General features: G+C 37.5%; 1 protein-coding gene across 1 annotated transcript in view; it reads left to right on the top strand.

Moving 5' to 3' along the window:
* The window catches only part of PRKCI (protein kinase C iota), a 72561-nt gene that overhangs the window by 23611 nt on the left and 31405 nt on the right, over window positions 1-17545 (top strand). Inside the window, exons 3-4 of the mRNA XM_058730480.1 lie at window positions 13717-13806; window positions 15919-15969. Of these exons, the coding sequence (XP_058586463.1) occupies window positions 13717-13806; window positions 15919-15969 (141 nt within the window). The remainder of the gene's footprint in view (window positions 1-13716; window positions 13807-15918; window positions 15970-17545) is intronic.

A 17545-nucleotide genomic window follows, 5' to 3' on the forward strand; every position in this document is an offset into this window, starting at 1 on the left:
GGGGCTCGAACTCACGGACCGCGAGATCGTGACCTGGCTGAAGTCGGACGCTTAACCGACTGCGCCACCCAGGCGCCCCTACAAGCTGCTATTTAACCCACTTTTTCCTTTAACATCTTGTGGATATCTTTCTGTATCAGTGTATGTAGATTTATACAACGTTTATACAATGTGACTGTATATAACTTTTTTTATCATCACATTCAAGAAGTTTAATACTGACATATTATTTAACATATGGTCCATATTTAATTTTTTTAATATCCTTTTTCAGTTTCTTTTTCATTTTTCTAGGACTTTTTCCCCCTGGATATAATCAATATTGATGTAGTGTTTTTGGCTCTCATGTTTCTTTGGTTTCTTTCTTTCTTTCTTTCTTTTTTAAATTTTTATTTAGTTTATTTTTTTAATTTACATCCACGTTAGTTAGCATATAGTGCAACAATGATTTCAATAATGGATTCCTTAATGCCCCTTACCCATTTAGCCCATCCCCGCTCCCACAACCCCTCCAGTAACCCTCTGTTTGTTCTTCATATTTAAGATACTCTTATGTTTTTGTCCCTCTCCCTGTCTTTATATTATTTTTGCTTCCCTTCCCTTATGTTCATCTGTTTTGTGTCTTTTTGTGGGTGTGTGTGTGTGTGTGTCTTAAAGTCCTCATATGAGTGAAGTCATATGATATTTGTCTTTCTCTGATGGACTAATTTCGCTTAACATATACCCTCAAGTTCCATCCACATAGTTGCTAATGGCAAGATTTCATTCTTTTTGATTGCCAAGTAATACTCCATTGTATTACATCTTCTTTATCCATTCATCTTTATCTTCTTTATCCATTCATCCATCTTCTTTATCCATTCATCCATTGATAGACATTTGGGTTCTTTCCATACTTTGGCTATTGTTGATCGTGCTGCTATAAATATTGGGGTGCACGTGCCCCTTTGAAACAGCTTACCTGTATCCCTTGGATAAACACCAGTAGTGCAATTGCTGGGCTGTAAGGTAGTTCTATTTTTAATTTTTTGAGGAACTTCAATAGTGTTTTCCAGAGTGACTGCACCAGTTTGCATTCCCAGTGTGGTTGTGCATAATTTATTTAATCAATCCTCCTTTGATGGATATTTGAATTATTTGTAGTGTATAAAAAATATTAGTGCAGAGAATATCTTTGTGCATATGTTTTTTGGGCACCTGCACTGTATTATTTATAGGGTGAATTGCCTAGAACTGACGTCCAAAAATATTGTACCTTTTGTTATATTTTTCAGCAATAGCATATGTAAGTTATTTACAGCCTGTAAAAGACTATGTGAGGGAAAAAATATTTGATTTGCAGAGAGTGGGAGAGGATATAATTTGGATGTAGTTCTTTGTTTTCTTTATTAAAATTTTTTTTAATGTTTGTTTATTTTTGAGAGAAAGAGTACGAGTGGGGTAGGAGCAGAGAGAGAGAGGGAGGCACAGAATCCGAAGCAGGCTCTAGGCTCTGAACTGTCAGCACAGAGCCCGATGCAAGGCGTGTACTCAAGAACCGTGAGATCATGACCTGAGCTGAAGTCAGACACTTGCCTACTGAGCCACCCAGGCACCCCTGGATGTAGTTCTTTAATTCATGTTACTGTTGGGTTCAGTAGGTGAGATTCATGGAAATTTGAAATGCAGGTAAGCATTCTTTGACATAAAGAGTATATGTGGAGTGTTTCTGAATCTGCGAGGTTAAACGATTAAATCTGATGTGTTCATAGGGTGGACAATTGAATGTCAAGATGTAACAAAACCATACTTAGGATGGAAGGAAACATTTCATATGATATTTTACAAACATCTTTTTAAAAATTTTTTAATGTTTATTTCCTGAGAGAGAGAGAGAGAGAGAGAGTGCAAGTAGGGAAGGGGCAGAGAGAGAGGGAAACAGAATCTGAAATAGGCTCCAAGCTTTGAGCCTTCAGCACAGAGCCCAGTGAGGGGCTTGAACCCACAAACCACGAGATCATGACCTGAGCTGAAGTTGGATGCTCAACTGACTGAGCCACCCACGCGCCCTGATATTTTCCAAACATCCTTCCTCTGATTTTCTTTTAGCTGGTGTGTTAGGAGCTTCATACTTTTTCTCTACCACCCCACATTGTATATTGACACTGTATATTAAGTGGCAAACATGTCAGAAGGAACAGTGAGGAGAAAACTTTCTGACTGAATGTATGTTCAGTGTGATGTCAGTTACCTAGGTAGCAGTATTATGGATCCAAACCTGAAAATTAAAAAATGAAAATTGACATCAATAAGAAAAAAATCTACATACTCCTTGAGCAGATCTTGCCTTGTAATTGGTATTTTCCTTTCGCTTAGAGAACTTCTTTTAACATTTCCTATAGTAGAGGTTTGCTTTTGATTTATTCTTTCCTCTTTTTCGTGTCCTTATTTTCACCTTTAAAAAATGGTTTTATTGAGGCATAACTGACACACAATAAATTGTACATGTTAATATTAAAAGTGTACAATTTGATGAGTTTTGACACTCAGGAAACCATCACCACAAGTGAGATGGAGACCATATCTGTTACCCCTAAGTGTTTCTGTATACTTTGCAGTTCCTCACTCCTACCCATCCATCCCAAGCAACTACTGATTTGTTGGCTGTCACTGTTGATTAGTTTGCGTTTTCTAGAGTTTTATAGGAATGGAGTCATACAGTATGTACTCTTTTTTTGTGGGAGCGGGGACGGGTCTGGCTTCTTTCATTTGGCAAAATTATTGATAATGTGTATTGTGTGTATCAGTAGTTCATTTCTTTTTATTGCTGAGTGGTATTCCATTATGTGGATCTACCACAGTTTATTTATGTGTTCCCCTGTTGATGGACATTGAGGTTGTTTCCAGTCTGGGGCTCTTATGAACAAAACTTCTTGGTAATCATGTATAAGTCTTTGTATAGATATATTTTCTTTTCTCATGGGCATATGTCTAGAACTGGAATGAATGGCTGGATTATATGGTCGATAAATACCATGGTTTAAAAATAATGTAGGAAAAGAAATATTTGAAAAAGAGATGAAGTGAGGTATTGTACCTCAGGCAGATTCTCGGGCTGATGATTTTTAGAGAGGAGTTTACATGGAAGTTGAGGGTCTGGAAATTGATACTGTTTTTTTTCTTTTTCCTTTCTTTCTCTCCTTCCTTCCTTCCTTCCTTCCTTCCTTCTTTCTTTTTCTTTCTTTCGAGAGCATGTGCACATGCAGGGGAGAGGCAGAGAGAGAGAATTCCAAGCAGGCTCTGGGCTTCTGCCCAGAGCCCGATGCAGGGCTTGATCCCACAAACCACGAGATCATGACCTGGGCTGAAATCAAGAGTCGGACCCTTAACCGGCTGAGCCACCCAGGTGTCCCTGTGAATTGATACCTTTTAAAAACTGTCTCTGCCTGGTCATCATTGGAAAGTCTTCCTATACTCCCAGGGGTAGAGTACTCCACACAGAAGGCAGCTAGATGACTTAGAGAAGTACTCAAGTATTTCTTTTACTTCTGGCCTCTGCCCCAGCTCTGTGCTTTAGGTGTTCTGCCTGGTAAACTCTGGGTGCTGCCACTTATATAGCAGGCTGTGTGGATGCCTGACAGGCAGAGGGATCAAATGGGGGCCCACGTAGGAGAAATCGCTTGCAGTGGTAGGATGGAGATGAGTTAAAAGGTGAGGCAAGCAAGAGTGGCCGTATGAGCCTGATAAGGCACCAGGACTCCCAAACTTGTGCTTTGTTCTATGACGAGGTCTGGCCTTCTTGTTGGCATTTCCATCTTTGATTACATTGTCTTCCTTCCCTTTCTAAGGGACAACTACTACCATAGGTTAAGTTTATAATCAAACTTTTCTCACCCATATCCCTTCATCCCCAAGGAACCACTAATATGCCTTCTGTCACTATTCTATATATATAAATAACAAAGTAGTGCTTTTATGTGCTATTCAATTAATATAAATGGCATTATTCTGAAGCACATATTCTGAAACTGCCTTTTTTCACTGGGCATTGTCTTGTCTCTATGCACATTATTCATGCACATAGAGAACTAGTGTACTTCTTTTTTTTAATTCTTTTTTTATTGTGGTAAAATATACCTAACATAAAATTTTAACCTTTTTTTAAGTGTACAACTCCGTGATCTTAAGCATATTCATAATTTTATGTAAACATCCCCACTACCCTCTTCCAGAATTTCCCAAACAAAATTCCCAAAAAAAATCCCAAACAAACTCTATACCTATTAACTAATCCCAAAACCTTTTTTTAAGTGTACAACTCCGTGATCTTAAGCATATTCATAATTTTATGTAAACATCCCCACTACCCTCTTCCAGAATTTCCCAAACAAAATTCCCAAAAAAAAATCCCAAACAAACTCTATACCTATTAACTAATCCCAAAACCTTTTTTTAAGTGTACAACTCCGTGATCTTAAGCATATTCATAATTTTATGTAAACATCCCCACTACCCTCTTCCAGAATTTCCCAAACAAAATTCCCAAAAAAAATCCCAAACAAACTCTATACCTATTAACTAATCCCAAAACCTTTTTTTAAGTGTACAACTCCGTGATCTTAAGCATATTCATAATTTTATGTAAACATCCCCACTACCCTCTTCCAGAATTTCCCAAACAAAATTCCCAAAAAAAAATCCCAAACTCTATACCTATTAACTCCCCCCCCCACTTTCCCCCTCCTCACATGCCTTTCTTATACTTTCTGTCTCTATAAATTTGCCTTTCTGTTCCTATAAATTTCTACTATGAATTTGTCTTTAGGTCACCTTTGTTTTTGAAAGATAGTTTTGCTGAGCAAATAATTCCAGGTTAGCAAATTTGTTTTTGCATTTTGTGCACCGTCTTCTAGCTTGTATTGTCTCTGATGCAAATCTTTGGTCAGTGGCCTTTGTTTTCTATGTAATGTGTCTCTTTGGCTGCCTTTAAGATTTTTCTGTTTATTGTTGGTTTTAAGCAGTTTGATAACGACGGGCCTTAGTTCACTTTTATTCATGTTTTGTGTCTTAAGCTTTATTGAGCTTCTTGGATCCATGGGTTTTTATGGTTTTCATCAAATTTGGAAACATTTTGGCCATTAGCTTTTCAAATTTTTTTTTCTGTCACCACATCCCTTTAGGGGACTGTGGTTAACATGAATATTAGGCCTCTTAAGGTGTCATAAAGCTCACTAATGTTCTGTTCATTTTTTTTTTTTCCCCAGTCTTTTTCTCTGCATTTCATTTTGGGTAGTTTTATTGCTTGTATTTAAGTTCACCAGTTTTTTCTTCTGCAATGTGTAATCTGCCATTAATCCCATCTAGTATAGTTTTCATTTCAGACGTTATAGCTTTTATTTCTAAATGTTCAGCTTGGGCCTTTTAAAATATCTTCCATCTTTACTTAACATGCCCAATACCTCCAGCTTCTTGAGCATATATTGGATATAATTATAATAACTTTCAGTAACCATTTCTATAAATTTCTTTCATCTGTCAATTCAGGGTTAATTTCTGTTGATTGATGTTTCTCCTGTTGTAGGTCATATTTTCCTGCTTCTTCACATGCCTGGGTGTATTTTATTGGATCCTAGACAATGTGACTTTTGCATTATTGGGTATTGGATATATTTGTAGTTTTATAAATATTTTTGAGTTTTGTTCAGGTATACATTTAAGTTACAGCTGATCCTTTGTTGCTTATTTCCAGTATCTTGAACCATTTTTTTTTCACTTGTTTTGTATAGTTTTTTTGTGTTTTAGGTAGAGGGTTAAATCAGTTCTTGTTACTTCCATCATCTCCAGAAGTGGAAGTTGAAGATGGGCAGCTTGATAGGATGGCATATGCTTCTGTAACCACTGATTTCTGCCTCCTAGAAAAAAGGAAGAAACCAGAAATCCATTACTGTTGTGATTGAGCCTAATATTGAAAGGATGACCACCTAAACACTGTAGCATTCTTGAAAAATTTTTGCAAATCTATGTTTTAAGCAATGCAACCCTTCAAAGCAGGGAATACATGGACTTTCACAAGTGGTATGTAGTATTCTGAACCCAGTATCCAGAGGTGGAATGGCAGCAGAAAGAAGGTCCGGTGGGAACAGAATGAGTCTAAATCTGTGGCAGACTCAAACATCAGGGAGAGGAGCGTTGTGATGCTATCTCAGGCAAATGTTAAAGGTGGCCAACCTTGGTTTTATGCTGTGTAGATTCTTTCAAGTGTGGGGCACTGAACTGAGTCATATGCTGAGATACCTAACATAAGTATGTTTTAAGTTCTGCGTCTTCTCAGGTTATTTTGTAAATAATTGAACCTTGCATATTTATTAAATACTTGAGGTCCAGTGCCCTAATTTGGTTCTTTCTATAGGTGAAAAGAACATGTAGATGCATTGAAAAAAAGACTTGATCTGCTGGTTATAATATACAGATTTTATTACCTTGAAATTCATTGATACTGAGCAGATCTCATTCTGGCTGTATGCCTGTTTTAGGATATGAATATGTACTTTAGTAATAGAGTAGGCTTTCAGAAATAGCTTTTCTCCTGTCTTTTCTTTCATGATGATTCTTTTTTTTTTTTTTTTTTTTAAATTTTTTTTTTCAATGTTTTTTATTTATTTTTGGGACAGAGAGAGACAGAGCATGAACGGGGGAGGGGCAGAGAGAGAGGGAGACACAGAATCGGAAACAGGCTCCAGGCTCCGAGCCATCAGCCCAGACCCTGATGCGGGGCTCGAACTCACGGACCGCGAGATTGTGACCTGGCTGAAGTCGGACGCTTAACCGACTGCGCCACCCAGGCGCCCCTCTTTCATGATGATTCTTCACGGAATGTTTTGCTTCTGAGTTATGTGCCCTGCTTTATCAGGCATTAAACAGTTGGCCCAAAAAGGTAATACTTGAACCACAGACATTCAGTCCAATAAAAATAGATTTGGATATACATAATATCAGTAATTAACTCCTATTTTCACACTTCCTTGTGATTATTCAAAAGTGTCGATCTCTAGGTAAATACTGCATACAGGTACTTTACATGGTCTAGGTTTCAACGAACAGCAGGCAGGTATCGGTCTGGCAAAAAGACAATGTCTAGCAGAAGGAAAAGATTGATTTTTTAAAATATGGTTCTAATGATACTTTCTTTATTTTAATTTTTAATTTTTTGTTTTTTAGAGAGAGCATGTACAAGAGTAGAAGGGACAAAGGGAGAGGGAGAGAGAATCTCAGGCAGGCTCCATGGCCAGCGCAGAGCCCAACGCGGGGCTCAGTCCCACAACCCTGAGATCATGACCTAAGCCAAAATCAAGAGTTAGACGCCCAACTGACCGAGATGCCCAGGCGCCCCTGGTTATAATGATACTTTTAACAATAGTTAATTCCATTCATGGCATTTAATCAAAGTGCAATAATATAAGTCACATGTATAATGGACCAAGCATACTATGAGTTAACTTTAAAAATATGATCTTTAGTTTTCCCATCATCCTCACAATATAGGTAATGGCCCTCTGTAGAGAGAGATAAATATATATACACACATCTATATACATATGAATGACATACATATATTTCTTATTGTTTAAACACAATCTAAGGTGAGCTTAAATGTATTTAAAATGTATTTAGTTTCCTCACCTGGGGAGTTGTAAATGAAGTGTTAATTAAATTTCAGACTCCTATCTCTAGAATTCTTTGAATATTTCATTATTTAGAATTAATTTAGTCAACTGGCTTATTTGTCTAACTGAAAGAATAATTTACACACTTATTGATGTGTGAAATTCTCATTATTTTTATACTGCTTTTTTATTTTTGGCTTACACTTAAATCTTCTGTAGAAACAAAAGTTTTTTTAAAGCAATGTCAAAAATGAAATGTAATTATATTGCCTTTCACTTTCATAAATGTGGCAAAATGGGAGAAATTTGCGTACTAAAAAAGTGAGTCTGTGTGTTTATTTCTTTGAGGCAAGCAAAGACAGACTTTGTTTTTGGACTAGACTGTTACTTTGTTATCAGACACACTTTTATAAAAATGCTGCAGTAAACATTTTTTTCTAAAACAGTTGCACTGAGATATAACTTATTACTTAAAGTGTATAATTCAGTGGTTTTTAGTATATTCACAGAGTTGTGCAACCATCACTGTGATCGATTTCAAAACATTTTGTCACCCAAAACATAAACCCCATTATCATTAACATTCACTACCTATTTCCCTCTAGGTTCTTTACCCTCCACAGCCCTTAGATCAAGGTAACCACTAATCTACTTCATGTTTCTATACACTTGCCTAATTTAGACATGTCATATCCATACTTACTCAATTTTGATGGACATTTGGGGTTTTTTTTCACTTTTTTGGCTGTTACAACCGGAGTGAACATTTGGTTTCAACTTTTTGTGTGGACGTAGGTTTTCATTTCTCTTTGATACCTACCAAGACTGGAACTGCTAAGTCATCTGATAACTATGTTCCATCTTTTAAGGAGCCCCCATTGTGTTGGCTGAAGTGGCAGCACCATTTTACATTCCCACCAGTAGCATATGAGGATTGATCCCAGTTTCTCTGCATCCTCACCAGTACTTGTTATTGTCAGTATATTGAGCGCTGATCCAAAAATGGTTTATCTGTGTAACATGGTTGGGTCATTTTGACCTCGCTGTTTTTCATCTAGCCACTCGAAGACGCCTATAACACCAAGTTATAAAGTGAGCAAATGAGAGCACCGATCTTTCTTTTATGTAGATAATACTCAAACCAGAAAGTGTATTGGAAGAAAAGATTTCATCCGTAGTCACAACGTAAATTTTGTTTTTAAATCTAGGAATAAACTTTCATTTTTTTTTTTTTTTAATGTTTATTTATTTGAACCTGAAGCAGGCTCTAGGCTCTGAGCTGCCAGCACGGACGTGGGTGTCAAACCCATGAACTGTGAGATCATGACCTAAGCCACAGTGGGATGCTTAACCAACTGAAGGTTCAGTCTAGGAATAAACTTTAAAGAAATGTGTAGAAACCACATAAAGAAAACTGAAACAGAAACAACTGGATGCCATAACCAAAACTGTGGATGAATGGGGTGAGGAAGAAGCATCATGTAAAATGAGAGCTCCCTACAGATCAATCTGTAAAGAGCACGACCTCCAAAAAATTTCTGTTCTTTTTTTTTTTCATTTCTTTTTTTTTTTTTTTTTTAACGTTTATTTATTTTTGAGACAGAGAGAGACAGAGCATGAACGGGGGAGGGTCAGAGAGAGGGAGACACAGAATCTGAAACAGGCTCCAGGCTCTGAGCTGTCAGCACAGAGCCTGATGCGGGGCTCGAATTCACGGACCGCGAGATCATGACCTGAGCCGAAGTCGGCCGCCCAACCGACTGAGCCACCCAGGTGCCCCACCCCCCCAAAAAATTTCTAATAGGGTGTTTTTAAAACTGACAATTTTATCTGGAAAAATAAACAGGAAAATTCTGGCGAAGGAACTGTAAAGAGGGAAGATTTTTCCTAATTTTGTATGTCAAAAAATACCATAATCACATATATAAGAATAGTAACAACTGACAGAAAATGTTTGTAACATTTACAGAGGATTGTTATCTCTAATATAAAATAATTAGGTCAAAAAGAAATAGATGAAAAATCTACTTAAGGGGGTCTAGATAGCTAATTCATGAATGACAAAAAAACAGGGGGTGCCTGGGTGGCTCAGTCATTTAAGTGTCCGACTTTGCCTCAGGTCATGATCTCACGGCTCTTTAGTTCGGGCCCATGTTGGGCTCTGTGCTAAAAGCTCAGAGCCTGGAGCCTGCTTCGGATTCTGTGTCTCCATCTTTTTCTGCCCCCTCCCCCCCTTCCCCCCACACTCACACTCTGTCTCTCTCTCTCAAAATTAAATAAACATTAAAAAAATTTATAAATGACAAAACTCAGAAATTACTAACAATTAACGAAACAAAGATTTTAAAAGAAGGCATTTTCACCTGTCAGATTAGAAGATATTTAAAATTTAATGATTACTTGTAGGATCTTAGGATAGATACTTAGTTGACTGCATTTATGATAACCTTTTTGCAGTTACTGTCATTCCAAATTTTGGAATAATTGTCAAAATTTTAAATGGGCACACTTTAAACCAATCAATTATCATGAGAAGTATCATGAGAAGTTATTCAAACATAGGAAAAAATTCATTTCAAGAATATTTACTATTCACTAATAAAAAAGGACTGAAGTACTGATACATGTTACAACATGGATGAACCTTGAAAACATTCCAAGTGAACAAAGACAGACATAAAAGACCACGTATTATGTGATTCCATTTATGAAATGTCCTGAAAAGGCAAATCTTAGATACTGAAAATAGATTAGTGGTTGCCTAGGTCTGGCAGTAGGAGGAGAGGGTGGGGGGGAAATGGGGACTGACTGCTAATGGGAAAGGAGCTTTTTTGAGGAGACAATGAAAATGTTCTAAAATTGATTATATCGAGAGTTGACAGCTCTGTGAACAGACGACCATTATACACTTCAGCTAGGTAAATTGAATGCTATGTGAATTGTATCTCAATAAGATAATTATGAAAAATTAGGTTATCTTTAGGCTTTTCATAAAATGTGAAATATTATCCCCTTTAGGTAAGGCTGTTCAGAAGAGGCATTTATTTGTCCTGGGTCTTGTAAGATTCACAGGATTTCAGGATTCAAATTGAAAGATGGTAGTAAGGTGTTTGTTACATAACAAATCACTTCAAAGCCTAGTAGCTTTAAAAAACCCATCACTTTATTTATTTATTTTTTTTTTAGTGATTTTTTTTTTGTGTGAGAGAGAGAAAGAAAGAGAAAGAATCTTAAGCAGGCTACATGCCCAGCACGGAGCCCGACACAGGGCTCGAACCCAGGAACTGTGACATTGTTACCTAAGCAGAAATCAGGAGTCAGATGCTTAGCTGACTGAGCCACCAGGCGTCCCAGTCCCACCACTTTATTTTGTAATCTCTCACACTGGTCTCCGTTGACTGGCTGTGCTAGTCTCACATGAGGTCTCTCATGCAGTGGCAATCATATGGCAGCTGGGTCTGGAGTGACGTAGAGGCTCATCTGGGATACTGGCCTAGTTGGTTCTCCCTCTCTGTGTAACCTCATCACAATGAGGTGGTGTCTTGTTGATTTTCTTAATGATGAGTGATACTGAACATCTTTTCATGTGCTCATTGACCATTTGTGTATCTTCTTTGGAGAAATGGTCATTTGTTTTTTCCTTGCCTTGCTTTTGGTGTCATAGCCAAGAAATCATTGCCAAATCCAGCGTCATAAAGCTTTCTCCCTATGTTTTCTTTCATGAGTTTTGTACTTTTCACTCTTGCATTTAAGTCTTTGATCAGGTTTGAGTTAATTTTTGTTAATGGTGTAAGATAGAAGTTCAACTTTATTCTTTTGCATACGGTCATGTTTGGGTATTTTATTGTGAATTTTTGTTAGTTTTTATAGGTGTATAATGATATTGTGATCATATTAAGGAATTTTAATCTAGACTTATAAGGATTTGTTCACAATGCCATGGTGGAAGGGAATAAGTGAGTGGGTATGTAGGGGGAAGCAAAATTTGGTAACATGTTTGAAGATTTCCAAAATGAAAAGTTAAAATAGAGTTGGTAAACCAGGGGAATGGTGTTTTAGAAACCTAGATGCAGTTCTATCCTATAGATGGTTACTAGGGAACTTTGTTAGATGCTATAGTGAGATCAATTAGAATAAAGACAGAAAAGTTGCTATTGGTTTTAGCAGCTCTTTTCATGACCTTGGATATAGCAGTTTTTGTAGAGTGTTTGGACTAAAACCTGATAGCAGAATTTTGAGAAATTCATGGAGGACAGGAACACAGAGAAAGCAGGGTGGGGTCACTCTGAATATTAAGAAAAGTTATTTCTAAAAATTTTTTTAATGTTTATTTTTGAGAGAGAGAGAGAGAGTGAGCACAAGCAGCAGGAGGGGCAGAGAGAGGGAGACACAGAATCTGAAGCAGGTCCCAGGCTCTCAGCTGTCAGCACAGAGCCTGACGCGGGGCTCGAATTCCTGAACCACAAGATCATGACCTGAGCTGAAGTCGGACGCTTAACTGACTGAATCAGCAGGCACCTCAAGAAAAGTTACTTCCAGAGGTGCCTGGGTGGCTCAGTCGGTTAAGCATCTGAGTCTTGATTTCGGCGCAGTCATGATCTCACAGCCTGTGAGATGGAGCCCTGCGTCAGACTCTGTGCTGACAATGCAGAGCCTGCTTGGGATTCTCCCCCTCTCTCTGCCCGTCTCCTGCTTGCGTGCACATGTGCTCGCTCTCTCGCTCTCTGGCTTTCGCTCTCTCGCTCTCTCAAAATAAATAAATTTTAAAAAGTTGTTTCTAATAAATCTAAAGTATTGTAAACCCGTGATTTAAAAAGTACAAAAGCAAAGTAAGAAGTCAAAGATCAAAAGCCCTACCCTATATTTTTCCCCTTCTTCTCACCCACCCCCTCCAGTTTCAGTCTAGGGTTTGCTCTTGAGGGTGTGGCTACAATGGAATGGCAACCCGAGTGTGAGGGAGATTGTTGAGAGGGGGACTCAAACATGCCTGTGCCGGAGAAGAGCTAGTGGAAGGAAAGAAAAAATGCAAATGGAACTGAAAGGGCTAATGGGATAAGGCCCACAGGAAGGTAAAAGGAAGAGATTCAGTAAGGGAATCGCCAAGTTGGAGAAAGGTACAGAGGCACTCATTTCTTTGAGACTGGAGGAAAGCAGATGGCTTCATTTTTCTCTCGTGAGTAATAGACATAGTTCTCTACTGAGAGTGACTGAGGTTTGGATAGGGCCGGTGGCATCTTGTGTGTGGTAACATTTGGTGTGACCACAGGAATGAGCAGAAGCATTGCAGTGTGGAGGACCCAGCTCGGGCCCCAACTGTGATCTAATTACTTTTTCATTGAGGAATGCCATCATTCAGGGAGATGTGCCATCTCAGTCTTTGCCAGGGTGACTCAGTTCTTTGGCTGGTTGACTAGGAAGGTGTTTCTTCCTTAGTCTTTCTGTGTGTCCATTTACTAAAATGATGTGTTTACATTTAAAAGCAGTTCAGATTGGACTGCTGTTTAGTCCAGAGTACTTAGTAGCTGTGCTTCCTTTCTGTGAGCCTCTTGAGCAGGCTCTCAGGTGAAGGCAAAATTTGGCAGAATGATTACATGGAGACCTCTAACCGACCATATTGTGGCAGTGAAACCACTTTCACTTCCTCCTCTAGAGAGATAGGTAACAGAAAACTTGTCCCTGGCAGTTAGTCATACTGTAGTGACAATCCAAATGTGGTCGGGGTGGATTGTGTTTGCTATATTTTGCGTATACTTTATATGTTATTGAGAATTAAATGGCTTATATGTATCAAATTTGGTATCTATGAATTTCATGTAATATTTTTGGGAAATAGAAATGGAAGTTATGTAGTTACTTTAGAGAATAGAATTGGCTAAAATTTTAAGTATCTAAAGACTTGTCCTTGTCAAATATTACTTTATGTATGTATGTAATTGTTTTTCCTCAAGATTTTATGTAATGGAAATTATGTTTTTGCTCAAGATTTTATGTAATGGAAATTGTTTACTAAACATCACATTTTAGAGGATTTAAAAAGTGAGCTTTGCTTTACTTTACTTTTTATATTTTTTAGGAGACCCGTGTACAGTATCATCTCAGTTGGAGTTAGAAGAAGCCTTTAGGCTTTATGAGCTAAACAAGGATTCTGAACTCCTGATTCATGGTAAAGGAGTAGTCATTTCTTACTCTTCTAGAGCTGTATTTTTTTTTTTTAATAATCCTGTATTCTTGTCCATTTTAAAACATCATCATGATGTCATTTGCTTAATCTCTATCCCTCATTGCTATGTAATTGTTCAGATTTAGTCTCTCAAATGCTAGAGCAAATAAAATCACCTTATAATCTTGGGAAATTTGTTATTTGGGTTTGCCTTCTTGGATATTACACTGAATATCTCTCAGTTTTTCACAGCAAAGTGTAGGATAGAATTTAAAATTGAGTGCCCACTGGAATTCTCCTAAGTCATTCCCTTGCAGTTTTGTAATGTATGCAAATAATGATCTCCAAAGAGAAGGTATCTTAAATGTCCTTTCTTTTATTTGAAGGTTAACAGTGAAACTATTTACATAGTTATAGAGATTACGTAGTTTTCTGCAAGCCTGCAAGTCGCATCGTGGTACAGAAGAAGAGACGAAACTCAGCCATCATGTAACTGGTGCACTGTAGACCTAGTTATAGAATCTAGGTCTTCTGGTTCCAAATCTATGTTCTTTTCATTCTACTGTGCTACCCCTCAAATTTTTTATGTACTGTAGTACCCACTTAATATGGCACATTTAATTGCAATTCGTTGGCGATATTTCATGAAACATTTTTAGGAGCTTTTGGAGACCAGACCTAGGGAACTCTTTAAAACTCAAAACAAACATGAATCTCCCATAAGTATAATGAGTCGACACCTTGTTATTATTCCCATATACTTTTCTTTACAGTGTGTTTTTCAAAAGTGAGTAGTTTGATATTCTTCTGTCTTCAGAATTTGACATAGTGACTTCCAAAGGGATCCATAGTCTAATTTGTTGAGATCCTAGCAGAATTTTAGTAAGTCATCCATTTTGGGGGTCATCTCTTTTTAGAATAAAACTGCAGTGAGTGTTTAAAGAAGTGACTGATCAATAGTATTAAATAGTTTAAGTTTTGTTTGGTTTTCTGAAAGAGAGAGCACGCACAAGCAGGGGAGGGGCAGTGAGAGAGGAGGAGAGAGAATCTTAAGCAGGCTCCACATGCAGCACAGAGTCCGACACAGGGTTCGATCTCATGACCGTGAGATCATGACCTGAGCCGAAATCAAGAGTCAGACGCTTAGCCAAGTGAGCCACCCAGGCACCCCACTTTCGTTATTTTTACCCTATATCACATATCTGTTTTTAGAAGTTGGCTTATATTTCAACTTTTAAGAATATGTTAGCAACTGTGCTTCTCATACTCTATATTCTTTATTAAGCCATGTCCTTCTGTACATCACAGACTACAGCTGGTTGTCTAGTTCATAAATATACTATGTCTTTATATTCTGTCTCTCTTTTTTTTTTTTTTTTTTTTAAACGTTTTATTTATTTTTGAGACAGGGAGAGACAGAGCATGAACGGGGGAGGGTCAGAGAGAGGGAGACACAGAATCTGAAACAGGCTCCAGGCTCTGAGCTGTCAGCACAGAGCCCGACGCGGGGCTCGAACTCACGGACCGCGAGATCACGACCTGAGCTGAATTCGGCCGCTCAACCGACTGAGCCACCCAGGCACCCCTATATTCTGTCTCTTTAAAAAAATGGCCTGAATTATCATGTTTATAAATTTACAGTTTATAAGATAAAACTTATATTTTGTTGGATTTGGGTACATGTTAATCTTGTGAACTTATTCTTAAATTTAGTATACATCTTTTAAAAATTGTAATGGTTTATGTTTATATTTGTATACATTTTTGTAATTTAATTTTAATTCTTCATTGTAGCAAACTTTACAACAGAGATTTAAGGAAATAGTTAATTTCTCTAAGGACAAAAGAATCAATTAGTAATGTTAACAGGGAGTAGAATGAATAATTTGAGCTTCTAATGCATTTGTTTTTGGATGTTCACTTTCATAAAAACTTCTTCATATAGCCTTGGTAAAATGGATCCCTTGAAAAAATATTGACCATATGCTACGTATCTTATGTCAAGAGAGGGTAAGGTTGAAATTTGGGTCAACGTTTTTGATATTAGAATTTGACATTCTATGTAATTTGTGTGTTTTAAATATGCTGTATTAATTTTAGTTTATTTTCTTTCAGTCTTCCCTTGTGTACCAGAACGTCCTGGAATGCCCTGTCCAGGAGAAGATAGTGAGTGTGTATATATACTTCATATTTTTGAGAATAGAGTTATTTATGGTACAGTGGCACAAGTGAAAAGAAATCAGAAATAGAACTTTTAGTCCGTTTGATTTCCTTTCCATTCTTAAGTCTAATTTAGTATATCTTAGCAACTGCCTAAACTCTACCTTTGCCAGATCACAATCAGGCAGTTCTTAGTTACAAGTTACTGACATAAGTGTCTGTTGCATGTTTGAAGAGAAAATTAAGTTAATTTTAAGTCATGTTTCATCCTGGTTTTTAATTTTTGAAATTTTCAAACTTGTGGAGAAGTTGAAACATTGAAAACAAAGATACAAAGGTATCTTTTGCCTCCATTCACTAATTATTAACATTTTCTATGTTTCCTGTATGTCTGCATCTGTATGTGTTCACACATAGGCAGAGATGTATATACATAAGAAACATGCTTGTTTCATTTTTATTTTTTTGGTGTACCATTTGAAAGTAACAAGATGCTTCATCTCTGAATACTTGAGCTTGTGTAGTTAGAAATGTTAGGGATTTTCTTTTGAATGTCCAAGCTGATGGTTCCCATTAGTGAGAGGAATTGAAAGTTTGTATATATACACACTTACATACAGTCAGTAGTTATTGCCTTTGATATCCAGTGTAATGTATTATTACTTGTGGATACTACTCATTTTCATTTGTGGTTTCTGCACATATCCATGACTTTAGAGAGAAAAGTAGTAAATGTTTTCCTTTGAATTAAATGAAAGAGTTCTAAACTTTCAGCTCTGTGACTCTTCATGCAACCTGGTGAGAAGGAAAAATTAAACAGCTATGAGTGTTTGTATATAGAGTTGATTGGGGGCCGTGTAATATATATAGGAAGATGGAGAAATATAAGGAAGTAGGTAGAGCCTTGAAGCTCTAGTGAAAAATTTAGGTTTGGGTTCAGCTGAGAATATTTTGCTGGAGTTCCAGTGGTGGATGGACCAAAGCCAGTGTAGGCTGCCTTTACACAGCTGTTGGAGAGGCAGCTATGTTCTTTGTCCGGTCTGCATTTTTTTTTTTTTAATTTTTTTTTTTTTTTAACGTTTATTTATTTTTGAGACAGAGAGAGACAGAGCATGAACAGGGGAGGAGCAGAGAGAGAGGGAGACACAGAATCTGAAACAGGCTGCAGGCTCTGAGCTGTCAGCACAGAGCCCGACGCAGGGCACAAACCCACGGACCGTGAGATCATGACCTGAGCCGAAGTCGGACGCCCAACCGACCAAACCACCCAGGCGCCCCTCGGTCTGCATTTTTGAAAGACTTGCCATTGTAGCAGGTCTTGGTTCCAGAGTCCCATCTCCAAATCGATCATGGGTCTATAACACACTTTCCAGATAAAGTAATAATTTCCTAACTTTTCACTATATTTCATGCTCATATTCACTCTTTAAAATTTGCTGGTGGGGATTTGATACCACTTCTCCCCCAGTATAATAAATGTTACTAAACTAGAGCATGGAGGAAGATTAATCACTATTAATATGGTCTCTTGGCTCTTTTAATTCCTCGGCAACATTAATATGCTTAAATTTAAGGTATATCG

The sequence above is a fragment of the Neofelis nebulosa genome, chromosome 5 (genome assembly GCF_028018385.1).
Source record: "Neofelis nebulosa isolate mNeoNeb1 chromosome 5, mNeoNeb1.pri, whole genome shotgun sequence".
Lineage (NCBI taxonomy): Eukaryota > Metazoa > Chordata > Mammalia > Carnivora > Felidae > Neofelis > Neofelis nebulosa.